The sequence below is a fragment of the Aythya fuligula genome, chromosome 6, assembly GCF_009819795.1.
Source record: "Aythya fuligula isolate bAytFul2 chromosome 6, bAytFul2.pri, whole genome shotgun sequence".
NCBI lineage: Eukaryota > Metazoa > Chordata > Aves > Anseriformes > Anatidae > Aythya > Aythya fuligula.
In genome coordinates, this window is record NC_045564.1 from 36,911,700 (window position 1) to 36,939,210 (window position 27,511).

The 27,511-nt window shown below is 44.6% G+C and overlaps 1 protein-coding gene across 2 annotated transcripts in view; it reads left to right on the forward strand.

The window, feature by feature from the left end:
* Nucleotides 1-27,511, forward strand: part of ACVR2A (activin A receptor type 2A) — a 55,100-nt gene that overhangs the window by 8,258 nt on the left and 19,331 nt on the right. For both annotated transcript variants that reach the window (XM_032190327.1, XM_032190328.1), the window contains exons 2-4: nucleotides 20,354-20,561; nucleotides 22,666-22,775; nucleotides 24,136-24,290. In XM_032190327.1, coding sequence (XP_032046218.1) covers nucleotides 20,354-20,561; nucleotides 22,666-22,775; nucleotides 24,136-24,290 — 473 coding nt within the window. The remainder of the gene's footprint in view (nucleotides 1-20,353; nucleotides 20,562-22,665; nucleotides 22,776-24,135; nucleotides 24,291-27,511) is intronic.

Below are 27,511 nucleotides of genomic sequence, written 5' to 3' on the forward strand. Positions count from 1 at the left end.
TGTCCCTGTTGCATTTCACAGGGCTTGTTCTGGGCCACCCCTGCGGGCTGCCGAGGGGACGTCGCTGCTGCCGAGCACCCATGGGTGCTGCGTGGGCCCTGGGGGCTGCCTCTGGGATTTTGGTGTTTCACCTCCTGCTCCGGGTGCGTCTCTTTCACTCCAACCACATGCTGTAGCTGGACCTTGACCTTCATTTACTAGCTGGCGTAGCTGATTTTAAGTTCACTGCAGCAGTTTCCTTCTGTGTGGTAGCTTCCAGCCTGATGGCGAGGAGGTGGCTTTTGGTAGGTGAAGCTGCGAGAGCATGACCTTATTTTTTGCTTTTTCAGGTCCCAAGTCTTTATCTCATCTAGATAACACCAATCTCTAGTCTCTAAATACCACCTAAGCGATAGCAGTGGCCTTTAGCTGGTCTGCTGTATTTTGAATGCTCAGATTTCAATATTAGCATTTAAGATGAATTCGAATCCGCCTTTAAAAGCCGTGTTTAAATATAACCGGTCGCTTTATCAGGCCTGCGAACACACCAAGCTTTCCTTCGAGGAACGGGAAAGTTGCACATAAACAGGGCCGGGGCTGAGTTTTGTTGCTCAGTTATGCTGTGAAGTGGATGAGACAAAATTAAACTTTGCAGTAACTGTTAATTTTAGACAGTTTTGGTAGTGTTTGTCAGGAGATGGTACAGATAGTTCTCTCCAGCTCAGAGCAATTACACGATGGAAGTTTTTTCTTCAAATATTTCCATGTTTCAGGGTTGAAAAAAAAAAAATGAGGCTGTGAAAGTTGTTACAGTTTTAAATTGCGTGCAGTTGTTTGAATCTGAGTACTTTTTATACAAAATTAGATCGGCTATTTTTCACTTCTTCATCAGGCTACTTTACAAGTAGCCTAGAGAAGACCGCTGCTTAAATATTTTGGTTTTAATCTGCTCTTTAAAGTGAGAAAGGCTTTTTTGGGAGTCATCCCTAGGTATTGCTGGACGTTGTTTAACACAAAGCCTGTCAAACTTCATTGAAACTGCGATCCTTTAGCGTGCAAATGGCCTGGCCCCGTGGCTTGGAAACGCTCTGGTGGATGGCAGTAAAGCAGAACTCGTTTCAGTTGGCTTTTGGCCAGTCCAAGCAGGAGTCGTGCTTCTGACAGGTTGAACTTAAACCCCCCTTTTTGTCCACTTTGTGAGATGGATAATTGTTCCTGCCCACTTCTGATTTTTAAACCTGATTTCATGACCTTTTAAATAAGATAGTTGCAGTGATTTAGAAAACATAAACCTGAATGCTGTACGGATACCTGGTGACGAGTGTTCAGGAGTTTTTGACTAAGGGAGAGGATTTAGTTAGCTCTTGTCCTCTTGTGTCCCACCAGACCGTGAGGGCAGAAACTTTTGTTCATACCTACCATTCCCATCCTGTGCTTTTAAGTCTTATCTACACAGAAGCTGTACAATACATAATTTGTGAAAAAAAAACTGATTTAAATCAGTAATCCTGCTCCTCGAGTTGGGAGCAGTTATGATCAGAAGGAGAATCATCTGTGGCATATCCTGAGGAGAACCATCTTCAGCAGCCTGTCAGGAGGATTCAGCTAGAAGAACAGATTCGGTTTGTGTGTTCTTTTTTCATCTCGAGCACTGAGAATATGTACCCGAAGTGCTAAATGGTGGTATTGATGTTACTCGAAGGATCTGCGAGAACAGGAATGGAATAATCCTTGGGTTTTATGTAATCGGTGATGAGTAAATGTTAGAATTCGGTGGAACATGCAATCCTACAGTTTTGGAAGGAGATTGCCTAATAGATTGTGATGAGCTTTTTTTAGTTGGGTGAGTGATTGATGGAGATCTTCTAGAACCTGCTTTGCCAATTATTCTGAAATCTAGTAATGCCAGAAGCTTTGCCCTCTCCATTATTGTAAATATTTTAGTTTTGGATGGTCTTTCATTTGCAATGAAACCAAGGTATCTGTGCAGAAAATCAATGTGTATTTTTCACTTCAGCCTAATCATCTTGCCCTTCAAATCCAAACTCACTTTCAGGATATTTACAAGCTGACGAAGTGTGTTTAGAGGAGCATGGCCAGACACGTTGACCAGCAGTTGGTTGTAGACTTGGAGAACTCTTGGAACATGGCTAATAACCTGCAGAACCCTTGGTGCAGATAAGTTGAGCCTCACGTGTCAGACTTTGCTTGTTCAGGCCGTCATTAGGCAGGATAGCCAAGCAGAAAAAGTCATTTGGAAGCAGAGGCTCGGTAATGGAATGAGTTGCAAAAGTAAGCCAACAGAGTAGATGCTTTTTAATTGCTCCTCCAGTAGTTCAGTCAGCTTTATAAAGCGGCTAATTAGGCTCTGCTTGTCCAAAAGGCTTATCCCAGTTGCTCCAATTGTCAGTGCTGACAGCCAGTATCTCTTCATGTAGCCGCTCAGGCTCATTTGTCCTTTTTTAATCAAAATCAGTTTTGGTATTTTTCTTCCCTCTGAGAAGACCATGTTGCTCAGTGTGGTACAGAGTTATATACGATAAGTTAAATCTCTGAAGTGTCATTACTAAGTTTCTATTGTGTGGCACTTTCAAATTGCATTCCTAGCTTTAGCTCTTCTCTGTTTGACGTAGCATCAAGACTTTAAGTTTTATATAATGAAAAACATTACACTGTAAGTCCTCTCGGTGTTGGAGTCCTGTGGTACTGTCAGCTTTGGTTTATGTAGGACAGGGACTGAAAACGGGTCGGAGGACTGTGAGAGCAACAGTTCCTCAGCCATGTACCTGCTTGGTGGCGGAGCACTTCGCTGTTGGTTCACCCCTCGTTGATCTCTGGCGTTGTGCTGGGCTGATGAAATTCATTGAACCATCAGAAGTGGCCTGGAAGAGTTGTAAGTGGCTTTCTGCAAGCAGTATGAAATGAGGGCCAGAGCTGGGGTAAAAGAGGGGTGTGGAAGGAGGAGGGTAGGGTGAGGGCTGGCAGCGACCCGGCATGAATTGACCTAGGAAATGAACTGTCCAGGGACGTGATGCCAGGGTTCAGTAGGGCTGGTCTCTGTACAGACTGGGCAAGAAAGGAAAAATGACAAAAATAATTCTTTTTAATAACATGTCTTTAAAAAGACATGTAGCAGAGGGCAACGCTCCCACGCTTCCAGAGCATCGCACACTGTTGGAGCTGGAGCCTGCATCTGGGGAACCGGAGCTAAAGGAACCAGTGATAAAATCCATTTCCAGCTCCCTTGTTCACACCTAACAGTGAGGTGGGAGCTAAGGAAGAAGCACGGGGTCACGCAGTAAGCTGTAAAATCCAGTTACATCCCAAGTTTAGGCAAACTCTTCTGAAAGCCTAGCAGTGTCTGCTTTGTTGTCTTTGCATTTTAGCAACAAGTTGTCCTAGAAACATCCTGAGCAGGCAGGTACAAACTTTATGCAAAGAGTCTGGTAAAGATCAGGTCCAAGCAAAGAGCAGAAAACACTCAAAGATCTCCAAAAGTTGGGGGAAAATACAGTAGAGGTCCTTAGAGTAACGCATCTCGTTTGCTATGATGCCTGAATGCACGCAGTTCAAAACACTAAGCCCAGTAATCACACTTAGAGAAGAACAGCTCATCTGGTGATTGATTTTTTTTCATGCCAGCTCAGCAGCCCTAACACTCAGCGAGTCCTCTCAGAATAAGGACAAGGAGATCCTGGCCGTAACCACCCAACGTGTGAGCATCTCCCAGCTTCCATAAGCGTGGGGCCACTCGGCAGAAGCAAGGTGCTGCTACTCTTCGATCCGGAGTGTCCTGGAGGCAGGTGATCAGGCATGCAGAGCAGCAGTAACTGAGCTGGCCAAAGCCATAAAGCAGGGAAATCTTTAGGCAGCAGGGTGCACATCCTGACATCTTTGTGGTTGTTTCCCCATCTGTGGTCTTTCCCAGGGAACCCAAAACCAGCCTCCCTTTTAGGGAAGGATGAAGCTGATGTCCTTCAGAAAGTGTTTGTTGCTGGGGCTTTCTGGAATTGGGGGAGCTACAGATGATGCTGGTAAGTCCTGGAGGAAGGACGAGATAGTGGCACTGGAAGGACAGACAGACAAGGCACTGGCGAGATCCTTTTCCAAGCAGTCTCAGAACATTCAATGGGCAGGGAATGCTTTACCTCTTTACTTAATGGTCTTCAGCCAGCCTGGGACATGGAAACAGTCACTTTTATGCAGGAAAAGAGGCAGATTGATGGCAGGCTGCCAGAGAGATGCACCTACTGACAGAGGTTGAGACAAATGGGGATGTGTGACTGTAAATTTCCATGGTCAAATAATTAGCCTAATGTGGAACCTGACTGCTCTGAGGCTGGTGAGGTGATGAATGCCTGGGCCCCCTTTTTCTGAGCTCTCAAACAGTAAGCTTTCAGGCACAACTGCCAGAGCTTTCACGCGTCTTCCCCTGGAGGGTGGACTCTTCTCTAGCATGTGCTTTCCCTCAAAGGAAAAAACCCCTTGATAATCTAAGGGGATGGCCTTAAGCTTGGAAATGAGGGAGTGGATGGAGCTATCAAGCCGAGGAGCTGTTGTTGGCAGGAGCTTGTGTTCGTGCGCTGGGTTGCATATTGGTTTGCTCAGGGCAGCTCTCTGCAGGTGAGTCCCACGTTCCTCCATCTGAGGTACAGGGAACTCGGATCCCGAAGTTCATGGCGTGTAATTGCATTAGAGAGGGAATTTGGGGACCTTCAAAGCAGTAATGGTTACGCTGCTGTGGCACTTCTCAGCCCCAGGCCCCCACGGTGTTGGTCTGACCAGCAGCAGACCAGACTGGGATCGTTTCCTGACCTCCAGCAGAAAGGCTCCATCTCGGTATCTCCTCTGGCATTATTTGATCGTTTATGCAGAGAAACAAAGGTGGTCTGAATGTCACACCTGCCTTCCTGTTACCTCTCCAGTCAACACATTTGAGAGGGAGGGAGGTGTCGGTCTCTCCTTGGTGAAGAGTGCTAGGCAGAAGAGGAGTCCCTGTTAGCGTTCAGCTACTGATTTACCACTTATCTGTTGACTGTGCTGGCTAGCTGCAGGTAATCATTATCCTGTAAAACCAAAAATAAAATCCTAACCACTTCTGTTCTCATTCAGAGAGGCTGCTCTCCTGTCACTCATACCCAAGTGCCTAAGAAGCTGTCTCACTAAGTACTCGCCCGCTGCTGCAGAAGAAACAGCTTGAGCGGGCCAGGCAGGAGAGCTCTCCCGTAACCTTTCTGGCAGTTGTGAGGCTTTGATGTTCTTCTGGACTGCCAGGAGAATTTATTGCTGGGTGAATTCCTTACTGGAGACAAGAGAAACACCTGTTCCTGCCTGAACAGAAGAACTGCTCCATCAAAGAACATCTGGCGCTGGAAGCTCTTAAACTACTGTTTATGGCTTCCCTTTTTCTTTAAGGTACTCCTAACACAGCTTGGGAAGTGTAGCTCTCCTAGGAAGGTAAGGATCAGCGTGGCAGGGATTGCTGCCTACCTCCGAGGAAGCACTGCACTCGAAATGCATCCTCCTGCCCCTCAGAGCCTCTGTTTCCCTGTGAAGGAAACGCGTGCTCTTTGTTTTCTAAAACAAACACACCATCTAGGAACAGCAAGTTAAGCCTGTGTGTACACACACACACACACAAACCAATCCAAATTAAATGTAAACAAGCAGAAATCCGATAACTCCTAACTGCATTTAGGGGTGCTTTGGGGGCCAGGCACCGTGATAGCCTGGCTCTTGTTCCTGCTCAGCCTGCTGGCCAGCTGCTTCGCCTCGCTTCCAGAGAAGTGATCAGTGAAGATCCTTCGTGCAAAAAAAAAAAAAAGTATTTATTAACTGTGGGTAATTAAACTTCAGAACTTGCTTTAGAACATACAGAAGTCAAAAATGATTCAGGGATGGACAAATTGATGGAGGGTGCTTTGTTCTGAGGTACTGAAATGTGATCTTGGAGGCAGCCTCCAAATGAAGGAACTGCAGATCCCTGAGGACTTGGGTAATCCTCCAGGTAAAGCTGCCTGATGCTTTTGAAACATTCTCCTCTTCACCTTGGGGTTCAGTTCCACCTCCCCACAGATGCTGTATAAATGGGGAATATTCCCCTCCTGCTGAAGGGGGACAGTCATCCTCCTCATCCTCCTCTTCCTCCTCATCCTGCTGGCCTTGGGCCGGGCCCCGTGGCTGCAGCGGTTGTGTCAGCAGGCAGGGCCTTGTGCAAAGTTCACCCTGCCTCCCTTTGGGTGTTGGCAGGAGTTAAACTGTAGCTCGTGCTTTGGCTGTGGTGTCCCAGGTGGTGTTCAGAAGGGGACTTTGGGGCATGGAGGGGACCGAGGGTGGAAGGAGGGCCAGAGCTGGGCAGCTCGCCTGTCCCATGGGTGTGCTGTGTGGATCTTAGCAGGGTGATGGCTGAACGCTCTTCAGTTTCCACGTGTTTGAAGCACCATCAGGATATCCAGCGCAGTGTGTGCTTGCTCTGAGCTTGCTTATTCAAGGTGAACTCACTCACAGTGGTGGTGAAGACACCGCAAACAATGTGGGTAATCCAAGATAACTGCATCCTGGGTTCTTTTTTAGGTGCTCTCACGTGTTGAACCCTCTGCTTCTGCTGGTTCTTTATTGCCGACGTTGTCTGAGTGAAATCAACTAGTTCCAGTCTCTGTGTAGTGACAGGATCTTCATCCTGTGCTGGTGTAGCTCCTCAGGTCAAGGAGAAGCTCTGCTGCCAGCTTGGTTGAAGCCGTGGCTTATTTTCCCAAATGCCTTGGAACCAGAAACCCCTACAGTTACTTAGTATTAGCTCACGGTGTACTCCATAAAGAAATACTTATCTGCCTCCATCAGCGGTGGGTGGAATGCTATTTTTAAGGAAGTTTGAGAGAAATTATTATTTGCAAGCAGTGATGTAACTCCTACCATGGCTTAAGGTAGAGGCTGGGAAGTCCTACTCACTTTGTGCTTCCTAGAAGACAGCATTACTAGGCAGAATTATAATTTAACCTTTTTTTTATATTCCTTTATGCAGAATAACTCTAGAACTGTCTTTTTCCTCTCCAACTGGAAGTGTCTGATTTTCTGGTGACCTCTTACGAGTGCAGTTGAAGACCTCTTAGCAGATGATCTGCCTGGTAGATGCTCCCAGAAGTAAACCCATGGCATGTACCTGCTGGTGTCTTTGTCCTCCAGTCTGTGATGCACAGGGGGAGTTTGTGCAGAAAAGATGTTCAGGGAATCCTGCTCGAGACTTCAGCATGGAACTTGGTGTTTGAGGGCCAAGTTTAAGGCTCTGACCTGTCAAAGAGTGGAAGGAAGAGTTTTAACTTAGTGGTAACTAACATTCATGTTCTGGCTTTTGCTGGGTGCTTGAATGAGAAGAATAAGGTCAAAATCATATCCTAAAGTGCCTTCAGGATTTCAGGTCAGGAGATGTCATTTCCTTAATTGTTACCTAAATTTAGAAGAGGAATTAACTTCTAGTAGCACTTCTGGTGCTTCCACCTGGAAGCCTTTGCTTGTGTCGTGGTGTTTTTCTTCCGCCATATACATGGCTGATTCAGACATGGATTTCTATTTTTCCATTTTCCATTTTTTCCCAAAAGTAGTCTGTCACATTTTAATTATTGAGTTTTTCTAATTAAAATTAGGCACGGTGAGAACTTCTCCAGCCAGAGCCAGTTCCGTGTTCTTGAAGATGAATTCTGAGCTCTCAGAGAGCCTCAGCACTGCGTACAATTTCCTGCTTTACTTGAATACTTCTCTTTTTCCTGACGTTGTGGTGGTGGAGCACATCGATAGGCAAGTGCAGCAGCTGAGCAGGATGAGATTGCCTCGGTGTGGTGCTGTGAGGAGGCCAGGAGGAGTAACAGCATCCCTCCTGGCTCTCTGTTCTGCACGCCCATTGCACGTGCCGCTCAGATCTGCTGTTCTTGCTGCTTCTTGCCCCCTGGCAGCCTTGCAGGACGTCCTGCTGACTGTCAACTCCTCCAGGGGAAGGGCTGAACTCAACCCACAGCATATTAGGGTGTTTCTCAGAGCACCCTGTTCTGAGAAGATAGATAATTCTTCAAATAGATCAGGGGCAGATGAGTTGTAGCTCTCCAGCAATGCTGCAGAGCTTCGGGCTGCTGCTGCATGTGCAGGAAGAGTAAAGCTCCGATGCTTGTGATATTCCCTTCGATGAGATGTCGACTGCTTCAGTGTGAGAGCACGTTCCTGGAGTACCAGTGAGGTTACTGCTGGGAAAAGTCCGGTTTGAAGCTTTGACTTTGGAAGTAAAGAGGCAAATGGGGGAAGGATTTGGAAAACCCTCCAAGAATAACATTTTTGTCTACTAACCTTGTTGTTGAGGGGCTAAGAAATCTTGATCTTAAGCAAAACGTTTAAGAAGCAGCGTGATGACCAGCAGGTATCTACAAGGAGAAGAAGGGGTTTCTGGCATCAAAAGTGTTAGAAGCTATAAATACTAAAAATCAGCATTTTCAGTTGATCTGAAAGCAGTGGAGATTACAGACTGTGTCTATTTTTAACGGAGAAATTTAAGACTTGAGATTTTGAGTAAAACTCATAAATTTTGAATTGGTTGCTGTGCTATATTCGATTTCCCTGGGGTGTGTGGTTGTTTAAAAAGTTGAGCTTGGTTGCAGTTCCTTGTTCCTCTGGGTTTAAAGTGTTGTAGATCTTCCCAGCTGTTGTCGCAGATTGATAATCTGATGCCTTTTTTTTTTTTTTTGTGGACAGGGCTCTGCCAAGCTCTTGTTGAAAGGCAGGTAATCTGTTCGGCTCCAAAAAGTTCGAGCTCGCATAATTAAGCTGGAGACTGGCCTGCAAGATTAAAGGGAGTTTTCTAGGTAGCACTAATAAGAATTTCCTAGCACTTTTGATGACAAATACTGGCCTTAATGGAAGGATAATTGGAGCAGGGAGTATGGGAAAATGCTGGCAGAAGGAGAAACTTTGATGCAAGGCCCTAAAGAAAAGAAATGAAATGGTTGTGAGTGAGTGTACGAAACCATGAGTGAGAATGGACCAGAACGTAGGCAGAGTAACATGAAGGTGCTCAAGGAATGGATTATTTTTATATTAAGGGATCTGTATCAAACCACATAGATTCCTTGTGTGTAAATGCACCGCCTCCCTGATTTTTAGCTCCCCTTGTAATTGCAGCAGCAAGCTGATCTTTTTTTATAGGGAAAAATCAAAAACGAGCTGAGCTGATAACCCGCATTCCCAGATCGTTTCCCAAAGCTAGTTCAGAAAGCTGTGCATAGAAACCATCTTACACTTTATTGCTGCCTGCTGAGTTACGGTCCTAACTGCAGGAGAGCAAATGAGAACTCGCTTCAATATTTGGAGAATTCCCTTTCTCTGCCAGCAGTGTGAAAACAGCTCTGCTGCTGCTCACGAAGTTCCCTTCCCAACACTTCTCTCCTGTCCGCCCCCATACCCCTTATCCAGGGAGCCATGCGAGGGTATTTCGGATTGCCTTCGCATATTTCAAAGTCAGTGTAACAGCTTTGTAATCAGTGATAAATATCTAATTTAAAGCTAATTAAAAATGCTTGTCATATGTAAGCATATGATGTTTAAGTAAAAGTTGTTGCTGCTTGCTTGGGAGGTGATAAGATTGGAGACTAAATGTGATTAATGCTCTCTGCAGATGTTGCTTTATATGCTTAGGCTTTCAGAAGTAGAGCAGTCTAGACTGTCTGTCTGCATTCTCCTCCAGCTTTGATCTTGATTAAAACCGGTTGTATCACATTTATCATCTGCCTTTTTGGAACACCAGAGTATCTTAACTGTTCTTGTATGGATGTATGTTCATGTAGAAAGATACGGGGTATCTCTGGCTGAGGACGGTAAAGTTACATACTCGGATAGGTCCAGCGGATAGCAAAACCAGATGTTTTTATCCTAAAAGTCTTGAAACTGTCATTGCCTTATTTCGGATCCAGCCAGTGCTGACCACAGCGTTCGGTGGGCAGGGAGTGCATCGGGTCAGGGCTCCGAGCGTGGGCTTCCCCCGGTGGGTCGGGGTTCAGAGCTGGGTGGTGCCTGCTGGGGTCCTGGTACCCCGGTGCTCTCTGATACCCGCTTTGTTGTGCCAAAACACTCTATTTTTCCCTAACCACTGCCCACAGGAGGCTGAACCCAGCAGCTTTAGGCTGTACAGGTGAGGGGAGTGGAGCTGTGCGGTACCTGGGATGGGGCAGGACAGTGACACACTCCTCTCACATTTCTGCTGCTGTTGTAGGATGGTCAGCTCTTCACCTCTGCATGTTCTCTACCTGGAAAAGTTGTTTTTTGTTTGTTTGTTTGTTTTCCCCAAGATTTAGATCATTTAACTTCCCAGCTGGTTCTCTTCTGTTTGTTTTCCGTGCTTATTTATCGAGGGAAGTACAGGACCGAGGTGGGATCTTGATATCTTTGTTGTATGGGGAAGTTTGAAATGAATCCTCATAATAAATAAACTGATAAATAATTTGACGGTCAGTTAGTAAAATATTTGGGGTAGTTCCATTAAATATTAAAGCAGCTGGGGTTTATTTTTGCATTACAACCTTTGTTGTTGCCACCGAGAGCTCTATGTAAGGCTGTTGGTTGCAGCTGGCTACGAAATGCCTGCGTGTTGTAGTTTCTAGACCACGGTGGTGGCTTAAATCTACTCCGGGAGCATGGCTCCGTTACAATTCGCTTTTCAAGTGCACCAGATGAATGGAGAAGTAGCTGGGTAATGAGGGAAATAATCCTTAACCCTTTTAACCCATAAGACTCCTGTAAGAACACGGCAGGAGGCACTGAGTTGTGCACTGCTCTGGACTTTGCTATTAACCATTTTTTTCTCTATCTCGAACTATAAAATGCTAAAACTCCTCAGGATTTGTTACATCATCTGCAGTGACATACGATTATTTAAAATCCTGTAGCAAGATGTGATATTTTCACATTATATCCTAAATATTAAAATAATTTGTATGCTGTTTTCCTGGTAGTCAGCTGGACTTTTCCAGGGAGCGTAGTTCTTCCGCAGGCAGGCGCGCTCAGCTATAGGAGGCTTTTCTGGGACACGACTGCATGAAGGAAGGTGAGCAGAGGCAGCAGGATAGGTGCAGGGGATGCCATCAGGAGCCAGGTAGGTGAAGAAGAAGCCGACCTGCTCAGCCCCGCTTTGGAGGGGCAGGAGAGGATTTCCTCCCTACCCATCCGGGGCTGCGGGGTGTTGCTGCGACTCAGGAGTCCCCCAAAAGCTCAAAGCAAGAAGATTGCAGCTGATGTAACGATCAGGGGAAAATTAATTAAAAGATTTGAATACGAGTCTGGCGCAGCAAATCTCCATTTCCCCCTATTTTAAAAGCATTACCCAGCGCTTAATTGGTTTACCGGCTGAACCGGAGCTGCCGTTCCAACGTGGGTAGCTCTGTAGCTGAGAACTCTGCGGGGCTCTCGGATGCAGACCAACCTTTCTGAGAGTAATTTCGTAATGAAACTCTGGTAATTTACCTTAATACTCCGAATTAACGTATTGAAAAGTGAATACTAAAAATTTTATGCAACGTTTTGTGACAAATGGATTTTTAAGGCTTTCTTAGGAAGTTAAATGAAGCAAAACTGGCTTAATTGAACGCTTTCCTTAAGTCATTTTTCATTAATTTGCATGCCATAAACCTCTTCAGATAGCTTAGGATTATTGTACCGTGTCAGGTATGTGCTGTACAGTCAGGGTGTGTATTACCAAAATTCACCTCGCTCCTGTGTCATCAAACATGATTTGCTAAAACAAATCCAATAGCAAGGATTTTTTTATGTGATTTTCAATACTTTTCATCACAGGCACACAGTGAAGTGTGGTCCTGTTGTCTGCAGTTTTACGAAGCATATGTATGTGGTTCTGAAAGAAAGTTTAATTTATCTCAATAATTAAATGTTCAGATTTTTGAAGCCTTTATAACACACCTCCAGTACCTTCATACTTGAAGATGATTCCAACAATAATCACGAATTTCTCAAAGGTATTAGTTTGAGGGGAATTACCAACTTCTGTTGGTCAGCCACAGTCATAAATAGAAAAAGAAAAGACCACAGCATTCTTCCTGAGTTGGATTTTTTCTAAATTACTTGATATTATTAAATTGATCTTTTAAAGAACTTCATTTTGGTCCCTCGTAGGGAGATAATTTCCAGGTGACTAGAATTTTATCAGTACTCACTCAAAAGGGGGTGATTCCATCCTGATCTTCTGTTTTTTCCACCGTGCAGGTTAAGTGACAGTGATACAGAAGCATTTTTCTGTTGGTGGCAGCATCATGCCAATCTTCATCCCCGTTTGGTATTTCTTTTTGAAAAACCCTTCTGGAGACACTAATACTTCTTTCTGCCACTCTAGCAGGGCCAAGCCTAGAAGCATGTGCAGTCAGGTTTTTGGTTTAGGTTTTTTAGTTTTAGATTTTAGGAACTTTGATACATTTCTTTGGTATTAACTCATGTTTTACTGAGTTCTGAGGATTTTCCCAGATGTCTGCTTGCCTTGCTTGAATGTCAAACAGCATTAGAAGAAGTTGGTGGTGGTCTTGTTTTGCTTTTTTTTCGTTATGAAAACCACTCAACGTGAAAATGTAAACTATTTGTAAGTGCTTCTGGACAGGTGAGGAAAATAAAAGCCACTGTCTTGGATTACTTGTGTATTGATTGGATTCTCATGCTAGATCAGCGGTGATTTATTTCAGACAGCTGTGGCAGCAGTTGTTGTAGTGGCAAGAAGGGTGCTGGCCCTCCAACGTGCAGCGTGTTCAGAAACTCCACGGAGCTCAGCAGCGGAGCACCAGCCCGGCTTCAGGAAAGCAGCTTTAAATTGTGCCCTTCCCACTCAGTTATTGCTAAAGCTTTGCAAACAAACCCAGCGTAATGAGTTGATGTTTTAGTGTTTAGTACCCTGATGTTAACAATCTGATTCTGCTCTTTGAAATACTTCCTCTTGCTCTTCTAGTTGTCAGTTATGCTTCTCTGGCTTTATTTTTTAATGATATTAAAAACTGACCAGTAGATAGGAGAAACACCTGCTTCATGAGAACACACAGAGCTTCCAAAAAAGGAGCAGAGATACAGAAATGCTGAGATACATCAGGGAACTGCTTTGTTGTTCCATTGCTTTTTTAATCTTGCTGCGAATCTCAAATACCTGAAGGTTTTTGACAGTTTCTCAATCACATCAGAACTTATTCTACATAAAAACTGGTGTAATAATGATCTGTATTGAGATCCTGTCAGCTCGTGCTTCCTGTGGGAAAGCTCAGCTTGATCTGCTCCCTTCAGAGCATGGGAAGGTGATGATGGGTGTTAGAAGTAATTAGGGTATTTAAATGGCGAGCATTGCATATGGTGAAAATGTTTACTTAATTAATACTCTGATAGCTGGCTGCTGGGTTTCCCTGATTTTCTCAGGGAAGAAAGTAGCTGCAGGACGAGGTGCTTCCAGCAGAGCACTCTTGTCTCCCCCCTTCAGCTTATTCCTGATCCTTTTGGAGGAAGAGCAGCGTTGGGGCCGAGCTGCAGCCCAGGTTTGTATGGTCACAGCCACCTGCTTCAAGCTGGGAGCTTGTGCCCCATGGCTCAGAGATGGGCTTGACTTTGGAGCTTGAAAGCTTGAGTATGTGCTTGCCACATCAGCAGAGTTCTTGTCTGTAAAAATACAGATTCTCTCAAGCTGTATGAAAGGGGAACCTTTACATAATCTGCAGGTTCACAGTCTGATACAGGGAGAAACGTGAGGCAGCCTGAGAGGGGACAAGCAAAATCCTCTCCAAGTGACAGCCAGTTTAGCTACAGGTAGAGAGGCAGTTTTGCTGTTTTTTTTTTAATATAATCTGCACCAAGTTTGGAACAAAAAATCCATTTGTTTTTATATATGTAATAAAATATAAATACAAATGTATAATTTATATATAGGGATGGACAGTAGAAATTAAACAACTACAGTGAAGTTCAAGGTTAGGCAGGTTTTTGCTTTAGGACGAGGGTTGAGCAGTCAAAACCATATTAGCATTTTATGCTGATAGGTGTTTGTTCAGATGTGTAGTGCTGCAGTTTGACGTTTATTTAAGTTCAGTGGCTGAAGGAAGGAATTACTTCCACTCGTTTGTGCCAGTTCAGCTGTTTGGGAGGCTGTGCAGCAGAGTTGGCTCTTTCTGATTCCACGACAACTAAGAAATGTTTCAAGCTGTGGCCTTGTGTTATAGCAGGTACTGTGAGCTGCTGATGGGATTTGGCTGTGATGCCTGCAGTCCTAAAAGGCTTCAGAGGGAGCAGCAAACAGAACCAACATTGATGGGACACAAGCCCTTGGGACGCGTTTCATCGTGAAGAGTGATTGTGGGCAGCCTGTTGGAGGACGATGAGCTTGGAAAGGCCTCCTGTTGGGATGAGGTAGTGAAATGAAAAGGAGGATGAGAAAGAAAATACAAAAAAAAGCCGTATCATGGACTATGTGAAATCAGAACTGACGCTGGAGTTGATTCTCCATAAATATGTCAGAGATGGGGGGATAAGGAAGGGTTTCTAGCTCTAGTGAACCGCTCAGGGCTTGAATTTTGCAGTCCCGGACCCTGCCTTTTCTCCCCCACCCTGCTGCTTGCGTGTGTGTCCGAGGTAATGCCTCCCTGTGTTTGCACAGGTGTGGAGCCTGCCCTCACGCTGATCGGCTGCCATCTGGGCACAGCTGTGCCTGTCTGCGGCTGCTGGCACAGCCTGGCCAAAGCTCGGCAGCCTGGGAGGTCTCCGGGGCAGGCGTAAGCAAAAGAACAGGCTGAGAGTTTAAAAAAAAAAATAACAATAAATAAATAAAAATAAATAAAAGCAAATAAAAAATAAAAATAAGTACAAAATAAATAGGGACTGGTGAAAGGTTGGTGCTGAGCGTACTCAAGGGCATCCTGGAAGATTTATGAAATAAACAGTATGGGAAAAAATTGGGAAAAAAACTCCATTTCACTGGTCTTGTCATCTCACAGTCTAATCAGATAAGGAAACTTAAAGCCAAATACCATTCCTGTGAAACTTCATTATACTTTCTCATTAAGTGAGTAACAATTAGAAGTCCTCATCAGCCATGAGGCTGCAGGATTTTTCTTCTAGGATGCTCTTCATGTTCTGCAGTTCATGTCTGGGAAGTCCTTATGAAGTTTCATAGCTCAGAGGGGCTTGCACAGGTGGCAGCCTGCGTGAGGACTCGCTCTGGTCGGCGATGCCGTGCCACTCGTGGCTGGTGTCACCGGGTCAGAGGCAGCCCGGAGCCAGCAGGTAGGTGGCTTTGTGGTAGCACCCACACCGACAGGGTAGGGCACAGCCCCAGGTGGTCACTGCTCTCACCTCAAGCACCAAGCTGAGTTTTTACACGAGGTTTTTGTACACATTCAAGCCTGTGTACAGTCCTGGGTGCCAGTATCGTTGTGGGGAGCAGCGGGAAGGGACCCCTCAGTGCCAGCCCTGTCCTTCCACGTGTGGCACGTTCCTCGTTCTCGCTTCCTTGTAAACCGGGGCTGAGTCCAAAGAGCCTCTGAATCAGAGGCATTGGCCTCCAAGTCTTGCAGAGTTTAAACTTTGAGTGCTGAGCCCAGTGTCATTCTTTAGTAGATTTTTATCAGCCTTTATTACTCCTTCTGTGTTGTTTGGGGGAGCACCGTTTGACCGGGAATGTCTGTACAAGCCACCAGCATGGATGAGGTGAGTCTGGTCCCAAGGCTACACTTCAAAACCCCAAACAGCTCACAGTCTTTCAAGCCTTTTCTCCCCTACAGAATTGTTAGGGGGCAGATGAGAGGGCTCTTCTGTTCCGTGCTGCTCGCACCTTGTGCTGACAGGAACGGCGTGTTTGAACTTGAAAACATCAGCCTCTGTTTTGGTGTGCTCCCTTGAAGTCAAGTGCTATTTTTCACACTTCTTAACTTGAAATTTCTAGAGGTTCCCAGAGGATGTCAGTCCTTGTGTCGGTGAGGCTGCAGGTGCTATAGGCACCAGTGGTGGCTCTTGAGCAGCCACTCCTGGCACCTCGAACGCTCCCTAAAGAACAGGGGCGTTGCCTGGGCTTGGGCACCACAGCTTTCCTTCTCTGCTTCCTTACATCAACTCCTAAAACATCAAATCTTAAATAAGGGATTGGGAAGCACAGGGCAGAAAACAGAAGTTCTCTCCAAAGTCCTGGTCCGACTTGCTAATATTTTGTAACAACAGGGCTGACTGCAGGGAGGGACACATGGCAGAAGTAGCTCCAACAATCAGTATATTCAGTAATAATCAGCTTTTTTCCTTGAGCAAGAGCTCAGAGACCTTCAGGTGCCTCCACTACACCTCCTGCAGTGGCTGTTCCTTTAGGGGCACGGGGTGGATGGCTCCTTTGGCACGGCTACTTACTGAGGCTTGAACGTCGAAAGGTCAAGTGGCTGCTTCTGCACGGGGATGGCCAAGCGAGGAGTTCCTCCAGACCCGGGTGTTCAGCATGTTTAAGGTCACCTCGGCTACGGATTCCCAAACCTTAATCCTTTCCTCTGATGGTATCTCAGTTTGTATTGTTGTGGTCACCTGTGGGTAGCCCTCAGCTCTGCCAAACCTTTCCTACCAGAACAGTGTGCTGCTGTGCCTGGAAATACTCAGTGAAACTTCACCATAAAACCAAAGTATTCAGGAAAAAAACGATCTGAAGTCTCCCAGGCTTCCATGCTGAGCTGCAGCACTTCAGTGGTGTTTCTGCATCGTTCCCCAGTAACTTTCTGATAACTGCAAGCCAGCCTTGGTAGAGCATCCTAAAAAGGAGGAGCTCAAAGAGAAATTCTTGCTGGAAAAATGACAGCATCTTCTGTCCGAGGCAGCGTGGCAGCAGCTCAGGTGCCCGGTTACTTTCCAGGCTTGTTTATCTTTGTCCTGATTGTTGCCATGCTTAAGTTAATTGCTGCTGTGCACGGAGTTAATGAATGTACTTTGGCACAGCTTACAGAAGTTGGTCTGACCTTCGAGCAGGAAGAACGACGATGACAATCGGTGCGATGCCTTGTGCAAAGGAGCCACGAAATATTTTCGGGGCATCTCATCGTGCGTAAGGAGGACAGAGCAGATCCTCTGCGTTGTAACCCCGCTTGCTGCGTGGGGTTGAAAATAACCTCTTTTATTTTTCCTCTTGAGAAACGTTGCCTTGGGTGTTATCAGAAGCACGGCGTGATAAAAACTTGCTTCCTGGTTGCGGACACATCAAAGCGCGCCCTGCGTCACGCCGCGCTGCAGCCCGGTCCCGGATGGCTCTGTGGGACTGGAGGGCATCGGTGAGGTGGCTGTGGAAACACCTGGAGCAATGTGTGCGGACAGGTACTCGAAGAGGTACCTGTACAGTGGCCCAAGTCTTCTAATGCAGCCAGAGACAGCATCCTGAGGGTTTTTACCCTTTTTTTTTTTTTAATTTCCGTACCAACAGGCTCAGTAGTGCTTACAGTGCAATCACCTGCAGGTATAATGTGATGGATATATGAGATACCGGTGGGGTTACTCTGCCCACATTGCACTCCTGCCATTTCCATTTGGCCTTGGGTAGGTGCCCCTCAGACAAGTACCAGGTGGAAAACAAACTTCCAGTTCTATCCACAAACCGGTGATAAATTGTCTCAGGAATTCACACAGTCCTGCTTGAAAAAATGGCAGTCAGCCCTTCCAGTCCCTACAAAGGTGAGATTCTCCAGACTGCTGCTGTACGCCCTAATGAAGTCGTTTTCTGTCCTGCGAACAGTTCCAGCGTATCCTCTATTAACAGCGGTTCAGAAGTTCACTGCCAAACGCTGGTTCTTTTTTCTTCCTGCAGCTGCTGTGTTTGGACACAAATGTCTAGTGGCACAGCAGCATGCTAACTGCACTGTAACAGTGCTTAATATTTGCTTTTAACATGCTGAAACTAAACTCTGATATATCTGAATATTCTTTTTTTAATGTTTTTAGACTCACAAGCTTTCAGACTTTAAGTTCAGCCTGTAAGAGCTCCGCTTGTGGCTTCTTCCATGTTGAGATGCAGGAAGAGATTTCCCAAGGACCTGACAATTTGATGAGAAAACAATTTTTGAGCGCTCAGGATGGGTCCAGGAGTTTGGTTCTGGGCCTCAGCTGGGACCCGAAGAGGTTTGGTTGTGTTGCCAGCGCCAGCTGCCCGTCTCCTCCAGGAGCTGGTTCCTGCAGAGGGGCAGCAGGGCTGTTACAAGCAGATGCTTTCCTCATGCTGTGGTCGCAGGGCTGCTTTTTTTGTCTCATTTCTCCTTCCCTTCCCCCACTTTCACCTTGTTCCCGCTTCTCTACTTTGAAAGAGAAATCAGGAGTGCCCTAGTGTGTCTGTACGTCCCTGCAGTCTCCTACAAATGGCCCCACAGCCCCTGGAGAAGGCACCCTGGTTTAGGTGCACCGGTCAGATCCCAAGTCACTAACCCAGTGCCTCGGTTGCAGGTCAGTCAGATTGAACCAACTCACGGCATTAACAAATGAGAAAAGCTGACTGGAGAGAAAACAAGTAGAAAAAAATACTTGCGCAAAGTTTAATTTTCCTGCAGTTTCAGGATTTCATCCAATTCAGCTTGTCCATGGTCCTTCCGAGCAAGGCTTGGCAACAGAAGAAAAGGAATGGCACGTATGAGATACATCCAGGACTTCTGCTTTATTGCACTGACAGAACCAAATTGTTCAATCTGTTGCCTCATCTGTTTCTTGCCGTGGCAGGGAGCTGTAAAGGTCAGGCCGTTGCAGCACAAAGAACGCAATAGTTCGCAGGCTGCATCTCGCCGTGTCACCAGCTGGCTCGCGCGCTTCTCCCCTCCAACATCCAGGCTCTGTCCCAAAAAGCGTAAGCAGCATCCTCGGCCTATTTTGGGAATGCGTCAAAGGCAGAACTTTCTTTTCCACATTGCCACCTTCACCAAGGTGGTGCTGGGGAGAGCTGGGCGCCAAGGGGTCGGGGTTGCAGCCCCTCTGTCCTGCAGGGCAGCGGGAAGGGGTGAGTTGGGTGCAGCTACGGGGTGGTGGCCACAAATCCGGGTTGTTTTGGGTACGTGTGAGGAGAGGAACAGGTAAATGTGCAGGGATCTGAGTGACACTGCTACGGAGAACATCTGGTAACATCACATCTTCAGTACCTGCCCATCTGCACGGTGCCAGCAGAGGAACTGTGCCTTGTCATCCTCTGGCAGTCCCTCGGTTTGGAAGTTTTAAGCTCTGCCTCTAGCTCCTTTGTATCCTTCTCTCTTTTTTTCCATGTTTTTAATGTGTTAAATGTCAAACCTTGGACGAAGATTAATGACACCTTCTTGGCAGTGTTTACACGATAAAAACAGAAATAAAAGCCAGTTGTTCCTCCTGTCTCGGCTAAGTGCATCGGTGCTTTCAGACACATGCAAATGCAGTATCCACTGGAAACATCTCCCTGGAAGCTGTCAGCTCCCTGTTACCTGGTATCTGCGAGTGCTGCTACAGCCTGGCAGCCCTGCACCTTGCAGAAACCAGGGTGCTGCTTCAGATCACCATAAAACAATGAGGTTAGCTCTGCTTAGAGGTGCCTCGGTCTGTTAATGCTTTGATCCTCATGGTAGGCTGTCAGTAGGCATCAAGGGATCCATTATACCAGTAATTTGAAAGACAAACTTCAAGCAGAAGCGCGGAAACATTTATTTTTAAGAAAACTGGGCTGGCAGAAAAAAACAACCACCAGCTGTCGAGACGGGTCACGGGTGTGCTAGCCCCATGGGGGCACCGCGTGGTTCGTACAGGCTGCCCCAGCGCTTCAGCCCCCCAACCCTCCTGGCTTTTATTGCCAGATGGAGCCTTAGCACGGTGCTTCTTGTGCTTCAGGGCTTGGGGGAAGAGGCTACATGGCAGAGGAAAGCTGGGGGAAGGAATGGTGGAGGTGGAAAACTGCAATCACCAGTCGGGGTTGGGTTCCTAAGGTGTGCGTGCTCCATTTTGGCATGTGTAATAACATAAGAGGGGGAAAAAAAGCCTTTTGGTAAATTTGATTAGCTAATACTCCTTGTTTGGCTAGTACTGTATCTATAGCTCTGCTGTTCGGTATGTTAAGACTTCTCTGCTGTTGCTCTTCAGGGAAAAGCGTTGCTGTAACTTGTTCTTTATTTCCTCAAATCTTGATAACGCGCCCAGGTCAGCGTTTGACTTAACGGGAGATCTCTGGTTTGTGTTTCAAAACTTAGCTGGAACACGTGAGCTCTCAGCTCGCTTTCTTCGGGTAGGGGAGGAGGGAAGAAGCTGTATCAATACAGGTGCTGTGCAATACTCGGGTGTATCCCGGGTTTGTTTGACTGTTGGTGTGTGCCCCGTGCTCTCTGACTTTTCCTTTTGTTCCTTTTGTTCCCCCAAGGTGCCATACTCGGCAGATCAGAAACACAAGAGTGTATCTACTACAACGCTAATTGGGAAAAAGATAAAACAAATCGCAGTGGCATTGAACCTTGTTACGGCGATAAAGATAAAAGACGACACTGTTTTGCTACGTGGAAGAATATTTCCGGATCAATTGAAATTGTGAAACAAGGCTGCTGGCTAGATGACATCAATTGTTATGACAGGTACGGAAGTTTCCCTAGAAACCTGAAGTTTATTTGTAAATACAACTATTTTGCTTGTCCATAATTTATATCAGCTCTCCTCTGCCAGCAGTACCTGGGACAAAAGATGAGTACAGTAGTCTATAAATAGCTGGAGTCTTGTTTTTATCCACGTGCACACACAATTTCCTTGCTCACGTAAGGACCCAACTTCAACTACGTAGCTTGTTTACAGAGTAGCACATGCTGCCTTCTCGTATTTTATTTCTACGTACTAAAAATGGGTGTTTAATTTTTACACGTTGAGGTCATTAATAATTTTTTTTAACAACTCGTTATTTTCGAATGATGTGCATGTAGTTATTGAAACCACACTGCAGGTATCTACAGTTCACCTTTCCAAAGTCTTTGGAATAGGAAAGTCAACGCATCGTGTGGGTTCCTTACCTGAACGTGGAAGCATTTTGTGTATTTATTGTAAAGCTCACCTCAGTGGCAGTTCTAAGAGACACAGAATATTTTAAAATTCCAGTCATTTTTGTATAACAGATGGTCAAGCAAGTACCTGTGAGCATTAACAGCAGGACTTGAGTTTTGTTAGCTATTGGCTGAATAGAGGTCATGACTCTTTTAAGAAATAATATTACAGCTCTAACGAAATAGCATTAATAGTTCTTTGAAATGCTGTACTAACCTTTATTTGTCCAAAACAGCTTTTGTTCAGAAATGGGGAGAATTAAGAGAATTAAATAAATGCATAATAGATATCACTAAAATGTATTCGGAAATTATTTTTAGCCATAGTTTGGAAAACTTTCCTGTTGTGTTTCTCAAATGTTGCATGAGAAGAAGAAATCATTATAGTCATTTCTACCAAATAAAGAGTTTTCCCACACACTGGGCTGTCTTCTCCCTTTACTGATAGTTTAAAGCTAGGTTGAATGGTACTTCTGATTATCTGTTTCTCAGAGCAGTAGCAAAGCATCTGCAAATCTGCTTGCACAGCATAATTGAAATTCTGCTACGCTGGAAAACAAAGGGCAATTTTTGAAGAAATTTTCTTTGTTGCTACTAGTATCTAGGAACAGTAAGTCACCCAGGATGGGAAAGTACCTTGTGTTTTTTACCATCTTCTTAGATGTAGCTTTGCAGAAGAAGTGGGAGTATTTACAATTTCTGAACTGATAGTGTTTATGCTACATTTTGAACTTTCAGGATGGAAATTTTTCAAATTGGAAACAGAATTAGGTTCTGTACCATTGTTTTCCCACTAGTCCCACGTATAACATTGAACTAAAAAAAAATGAGGTATTAAGTTCTCCCTTGAGCTAAGAAAAGAAGCTGGAAGAAGGAATAAAATGCAGGAAGGGCAGTAAGGAAATAGTTGAGCTTGTCTGGCTCTGAGACCTCATTAACTTGTCATAAGAACGCCTGCTGCCGTGTTTGTCTAAAATAGCCATTAAACAAAATCTTATCTTGGGAGTGGAGAGCAGTTTAGTAAACAGGGAGTTACAGTATGCTCAGCTCCAAACTGCAGCAGATTACGAACACCAAAGAATAAATGCCATGGAGGTTGCAGCACAGCCTGACTGTAAGAGCTGGTGCTGGAAGTAACATTATTTTTAAAGAAGAATACAAAACTTTTTCGGAAATCTTTAGTGATAGATAAATTCCTCAATAATTTCTGCAAGATTTTCAAATTCGTTATCTGCTGCCAAGTTGTCTCTTTCTGTGCATGGCTGCTCTTTTTCTCTCCTTACTTTAGTAGTTCAGCTCATTAGTTAATACAACTCCTTCCGTGCCATTAAGTCACTGCGTGGAACAAAACCTGCTCCTGAGCATCATGCATGCAGGGAAAATCAAACAATTTTAACTTTCTGTTGTTGTTTTTCTTGAACTTTGTTTTGGAAATAGTAAAATGTGCTGCTTTGGTTTAAATATTAATGGTATCTCTTTGCAATACAAATTAATAAAATATTAATTTGTTTCTTCCCATTAACTCTTATTAGGGTAGTATGCTATCCTGGGTAATTTGCTGAAGTTCTCTTTAAACTAGAGCATATGTTCTCTTGAGCAAAATAGACAACATAAGATTAATAAGGTTTTTTATTATTACCTCTTATAGGAATGATTGCATAGAGAAAAAAGACAGCCCTGAAGTGTTCTTCTGCTGTTGTGAAGGCAACATGTGCAATGAACGCTTTTTCTATTTCCCAGAGATGGAGGTCACACAACGTAAGTTGGTCTCACACATCTATAAAGAAACTGCATAACAGAATTCCAAAACACTGAATGTTCAGGAGCTGAGATGTTTTCAGAATGTTCTGGTCAGTTTTCCCTGCTAGAAGGCCTCTGGTTCCTGAATGACAGAGCTGTGTGCGTCCATATATAGAACCTAGAAAATTACACGTTCGTTCCTTCAATTTTGAAAGCTCTCTTTACTAGAAAAAGTAATTTAAATGGATAAAGCATACTTCAGCTGTTCTCTAGGGGTAAAAAGAAAGGATAATCTGAAATAATTGGACGTTTCAAGATACAGGAGTTATTGTCAAATCTTACCTTAATTGTGTAGTTAAGCTGCTGTAAGTGTTGATAAATTATTGGGCTATAAGCAGTGTTATCTTTATATACACGTATAAGCCTGCAAATGCTTCAGTATTTCTTTAAACTAATTGGACCTGAAAATCAACACAGTAACCTTTAAAAGGTGCAAAAGGATTTCTTCCCAAGTTACAAAGAAAATCAGATAGCCAGACTTAGCAAATAATGGTACAAAATGATAACTAAAAAGATTATTGGGTTATTCTTCAGTATCTTCTTCCAGTCAAGAACCTAATCTCTGTTGGAAAACCGAGTAATTGTAATAACTGGAGTGAAAACACCAAATGTCTTGTGTACCAAATAGCCAGAGGAAGTTGTGCTTGAAATTAAATAACACTTCTGAGGGATTGAAGTAGTCTTTGTTGGCCCACGAGATGCGCCTGTCAGGTTTCTCAGTGATCTGCTAACACAATAATTGACATTCTTCATTGCTCTCGTTAAACCTCGCTTGCCCCAGAGGTCTGGGGCTGCTCCTGCACCAGCCTCCTCCAAAGCAGGGTTTCTCCAGAGCCCTTGCTGGGGTCCTTACAGAAGCAGCTGCTGCTAGAGAATTTTTACTTTCAGCAAATCAACAGAGCATAGAAACGTTGGCAGGTTATTCTGGCCTGTGTTACTTACTAATGACATCTTACTATTTACATTCTAAAGATTAAACCTCTGTATTGATCCTTTTTTCATTCATTAGGTGGTGGCATTCTGGCAATCCTACAATAGAAGCACATCACACACGTTAGAAAGAGCGAGGATAGAAGCACAAAAAGATGTGCTGATACAGAAATCGGAGTTACCTCCATACTTCCAAAAATGCTCTCTTTTAAATATGTATCTGTTCATTAGAGTATGCTGCTTAATCAAGTATTTCTAGCCTGTTGTGCTGATTGCAAGGGTTTTTAGCAAGTCAGGATGACAGATGTTTCCAGAACTGGTTTGGTTTTGTTTCTTAGAAGTTACGTCTTACGTTTTGTTTCATAAAAGCTATTTTTTCTTCCTTCAGCAACTTCCAACCCGGTTACACCGAAGCCGCCTCTGTTCAATACCTTGCTCTATTCATTGGTGCCTATCATGGGAATTGCAGTGATCGTGCTCTTTTCGTTTTGGATGTACAGACATCACAAGCTAGCGTATCCTCCTGTGCTCGTTCCAACCCAGGTAAGTTGCTGCTCTGTGATTTCATTTTTTTTTTCCTGAATGGTACAACCATGGCTGAAGCAGAGGGGAGAAGGCAGCATGCATCTGTCGCCTGGCTGAAGTTTTCTGTTACCTTCCTGCTCCATAGGTGCTTGCTATCTGCAAAAGCAGAAAACGAAGCTTTTACTTTAACAGCCTTACGTCCTTAATTAATTGACCATTGTTGAATATGTGAGGAGCTACTAAATATTTTTACACATCCGTGTGGATTTTTTTGGGGGGTGGGAGGGAGGGGGACACCAAAACCAACAAACATCAGGTGGCAAAAGCATCCTGCTCCCTGGGCACAAGGAGCTCTCACGTACAGGGCCTGAGCTTCGTGTAATGCATAGCTTAGGACAGAAATGAAGGAGAGAGGGTAATTCACAATGGCAGTTTGCAGTGGGTAGGAAATAGCAACTAGGAGAAGCACGGCTGTGTTTGAAAAAGCAAACACGGATCTGAACTGCAGGTATCGGCTAAAGGGAATGTATAGAAAATCTGGAATTGAAACAGTCCCGGGGCTGAGCTCACCTTGTGGCTCGCTCTTGTTCCTGTCATCTGTCTCCTCTTGTTTGTGCATTTTATATTTTGTCTTGAAATATATTTCAGTTTTACCGGTGCTTCTGTTCTGCCTGGGAACTACCTTGAGATTGTTGTCTTGAAATTTGAAATGTAAACTGGCTGGGCGGCATCAAAACCAACTGCTCTGGCTGCGAATGCACAGAGCCTGCTGCCGTCAGGCTCCAGCTGATCCCGTAGCAGTAACTCACATTAGTGCTAGAATTCCTCTTCTTGTATTCAGTTGTGGCTAGAGATTCGGTTGAGATTAGGAGGTTGTTTGTGAAGAGCTGAGACAACAAAGTCCTCAGAACTGAAGTAGGAAAGGTGAACAAAGTGTGGTAGTGGAAACGGAGAGAGAAACGACTTGCCCAGGGTGACCCCTCAGCTAGAATACATCGCCCCTTGGACAGTGATGATGCTGCTCACGATTAAAGAAAACCCAAACACTCACTGGTTTTGGTAGCATTGCATTTTAAAAGGGTTATATGTGTTTGCCCTGTGCTGCCAGCTGCTCTGATATTTTCGGTGTTAGTGCTCAAGTTCAGGGTGCTTGAGGAAGCGATATTACCTGTGGTTGGTATGTAAAACAGGCTTGGTTTCAGTTTCATAGTAAGAGGAAGAAAATCTGGGGGGAGGCAGTGGACATAACTGCTTGCCAAAAGAGAAGAACCTAGTTTAGGGGCAAAAGTTTATTTCCTGCCCTTGCAGAAAGTGTTGCAGCTCCACGTAGCTCCATTAGCATGACTCCTGCATCCATTTCAGCTTTTCTCTCTTTGGGGCTTTGTGTCATCCTAGCAGTCCTCGCTGTAAGCTTCAATTCCTAATTGCTAGTTGCGTGCATAATTTTAGTGGGTATTTCCTCTTCTAGACCTAAAGAAATTAAAGAAAGCAAGTAGTGGATGAAGTGACAGAAAAGCAAACGTTACAATACTTGCTGTATGTCAACACTTCAGTTTTGGTTTTCGTCCTCCTTTTTCATTGTAGCTCTTTTCGTGCATGGTTTGTGTTCGGTACAGGAGTGGACACGTCATAAATTTTTAATAAATAGGGTAATAACCTGTTTGTTAATGCCTAGATTGTATCTGTTGGGATAAGTATATGTTGGTGCATGAGCTAGTTATGGTGTAATAACATTTTCTTATCTTGTGGTGAATAGGCATTAAGGCTTGATGTGGAAAGTCAGGAAAAGCTACTTCTGCCTGAAAAACTAAATGAAATTATTATGGAAATGGGACGTATAAATATTCTCCCATATGCAGCAGAGCAGCGTTTCCCACTTAAAATTTGATTACAGCTGATTTCAATGGGAGGCAGGGGAAGCAGGAAGAGAGGGAAGAGTATTAGTAATTTTATAACCATGAAATAAATATTTTAATATTTTAATATATTAAATATTAGGGCCTGAGTAGAGTCTGTAGGCAAATGGATTCTTTGAAGTCTTGCTGTAGCTATTGATAGAACGGATTAATCAGGTGTGGATCAATAGTCACTAGAAAACACTGATTTCTGGCTGAGATACTGAATCGAGGGTTATGGCATTTTACTTACCTGGTTCCTGGAAGGTGATGGGAGTGCTGAGGTGCGCTGTCCTGGCAGTAATTTTTCTTTCAGCAGAAATTAAAACATAGATGAGACATGGGCAAAAGATAAAAATGAGGAAACCCTGAAGAATAAGAAAGTTTGGAATAATTAGGAGAAGAAAGATGGAGTAAATACTAACTAAATCTTTTGAGTCACAATATAGGGAAAGAAATTGTTTGGAAGATACATTAAAAAAATGGTAGAAACGTTTGAAACGAAAGATAAAGGACAAACATCTGAGAAAATGCACACAACTTCATATTTTTTGAAAGCAAAACTTGGACAGTACGTCTGTATATCAGGCAGCTCCTGCACGAGCTGAGCGCAGCTCACAGCTCTCTGGGTTCCCTTCCTTTTGTATCAAGGTGCAGATAATCGCTCTAATCTCACGCAGTAGAAGTCGTTCACGTATTTGGGTGAAGTTTGGAAAGCTGCAGCGATTCTTGCTTACTCTGTGCATGTTCCATCCCCGTTTTCTTTCAGGTGCTGGATGGGGAGATCGGGGCTTGGTAGCGCCGGGATGCTGTGCCCAGAGCACCCCTCCAGCCCACAGCCCTGCCAGTAGCTTCTGCCTTCCTCCTGCTCCAGCCCAGTTAAAGCTGACTGTCAGCTTTTGTAAACACCCAGTGCTTCTCAGATCCTTCAGTGAGTGATTAGCAAGTGGAGGTTCGCTAAATATGTGCGTGTTTATGTGAAACAGTTTGACAGAACTATTTAATCCTCCGAGTTAGCTTTGATCGTATCACGCAGCAACCTTATATTCCATATGTCTGGTCAAATCTACCAGAATAATGGCTCAGTATTTAAAATATCTGTGTGTATTTTTATTTTGAGTTACTCTTGCTCACTTAATTTTCACTTACGAGCACTGAGTACATGGAAAAGGAAACACTGCGGTCCTTGTGGACAAAGGTTTCTCTCCAAATTAGGTGCACCTAGGTTCCCCCGCAGCACCCTACACATATTCCTGGTAGAAGTGAGGCTGTGGATGGCAGGGAGCTGCTCTGCTCTGCTCATTTCTTTTTTACATCTCTTGAGCTCGGGCCAGGGTTGTCAGT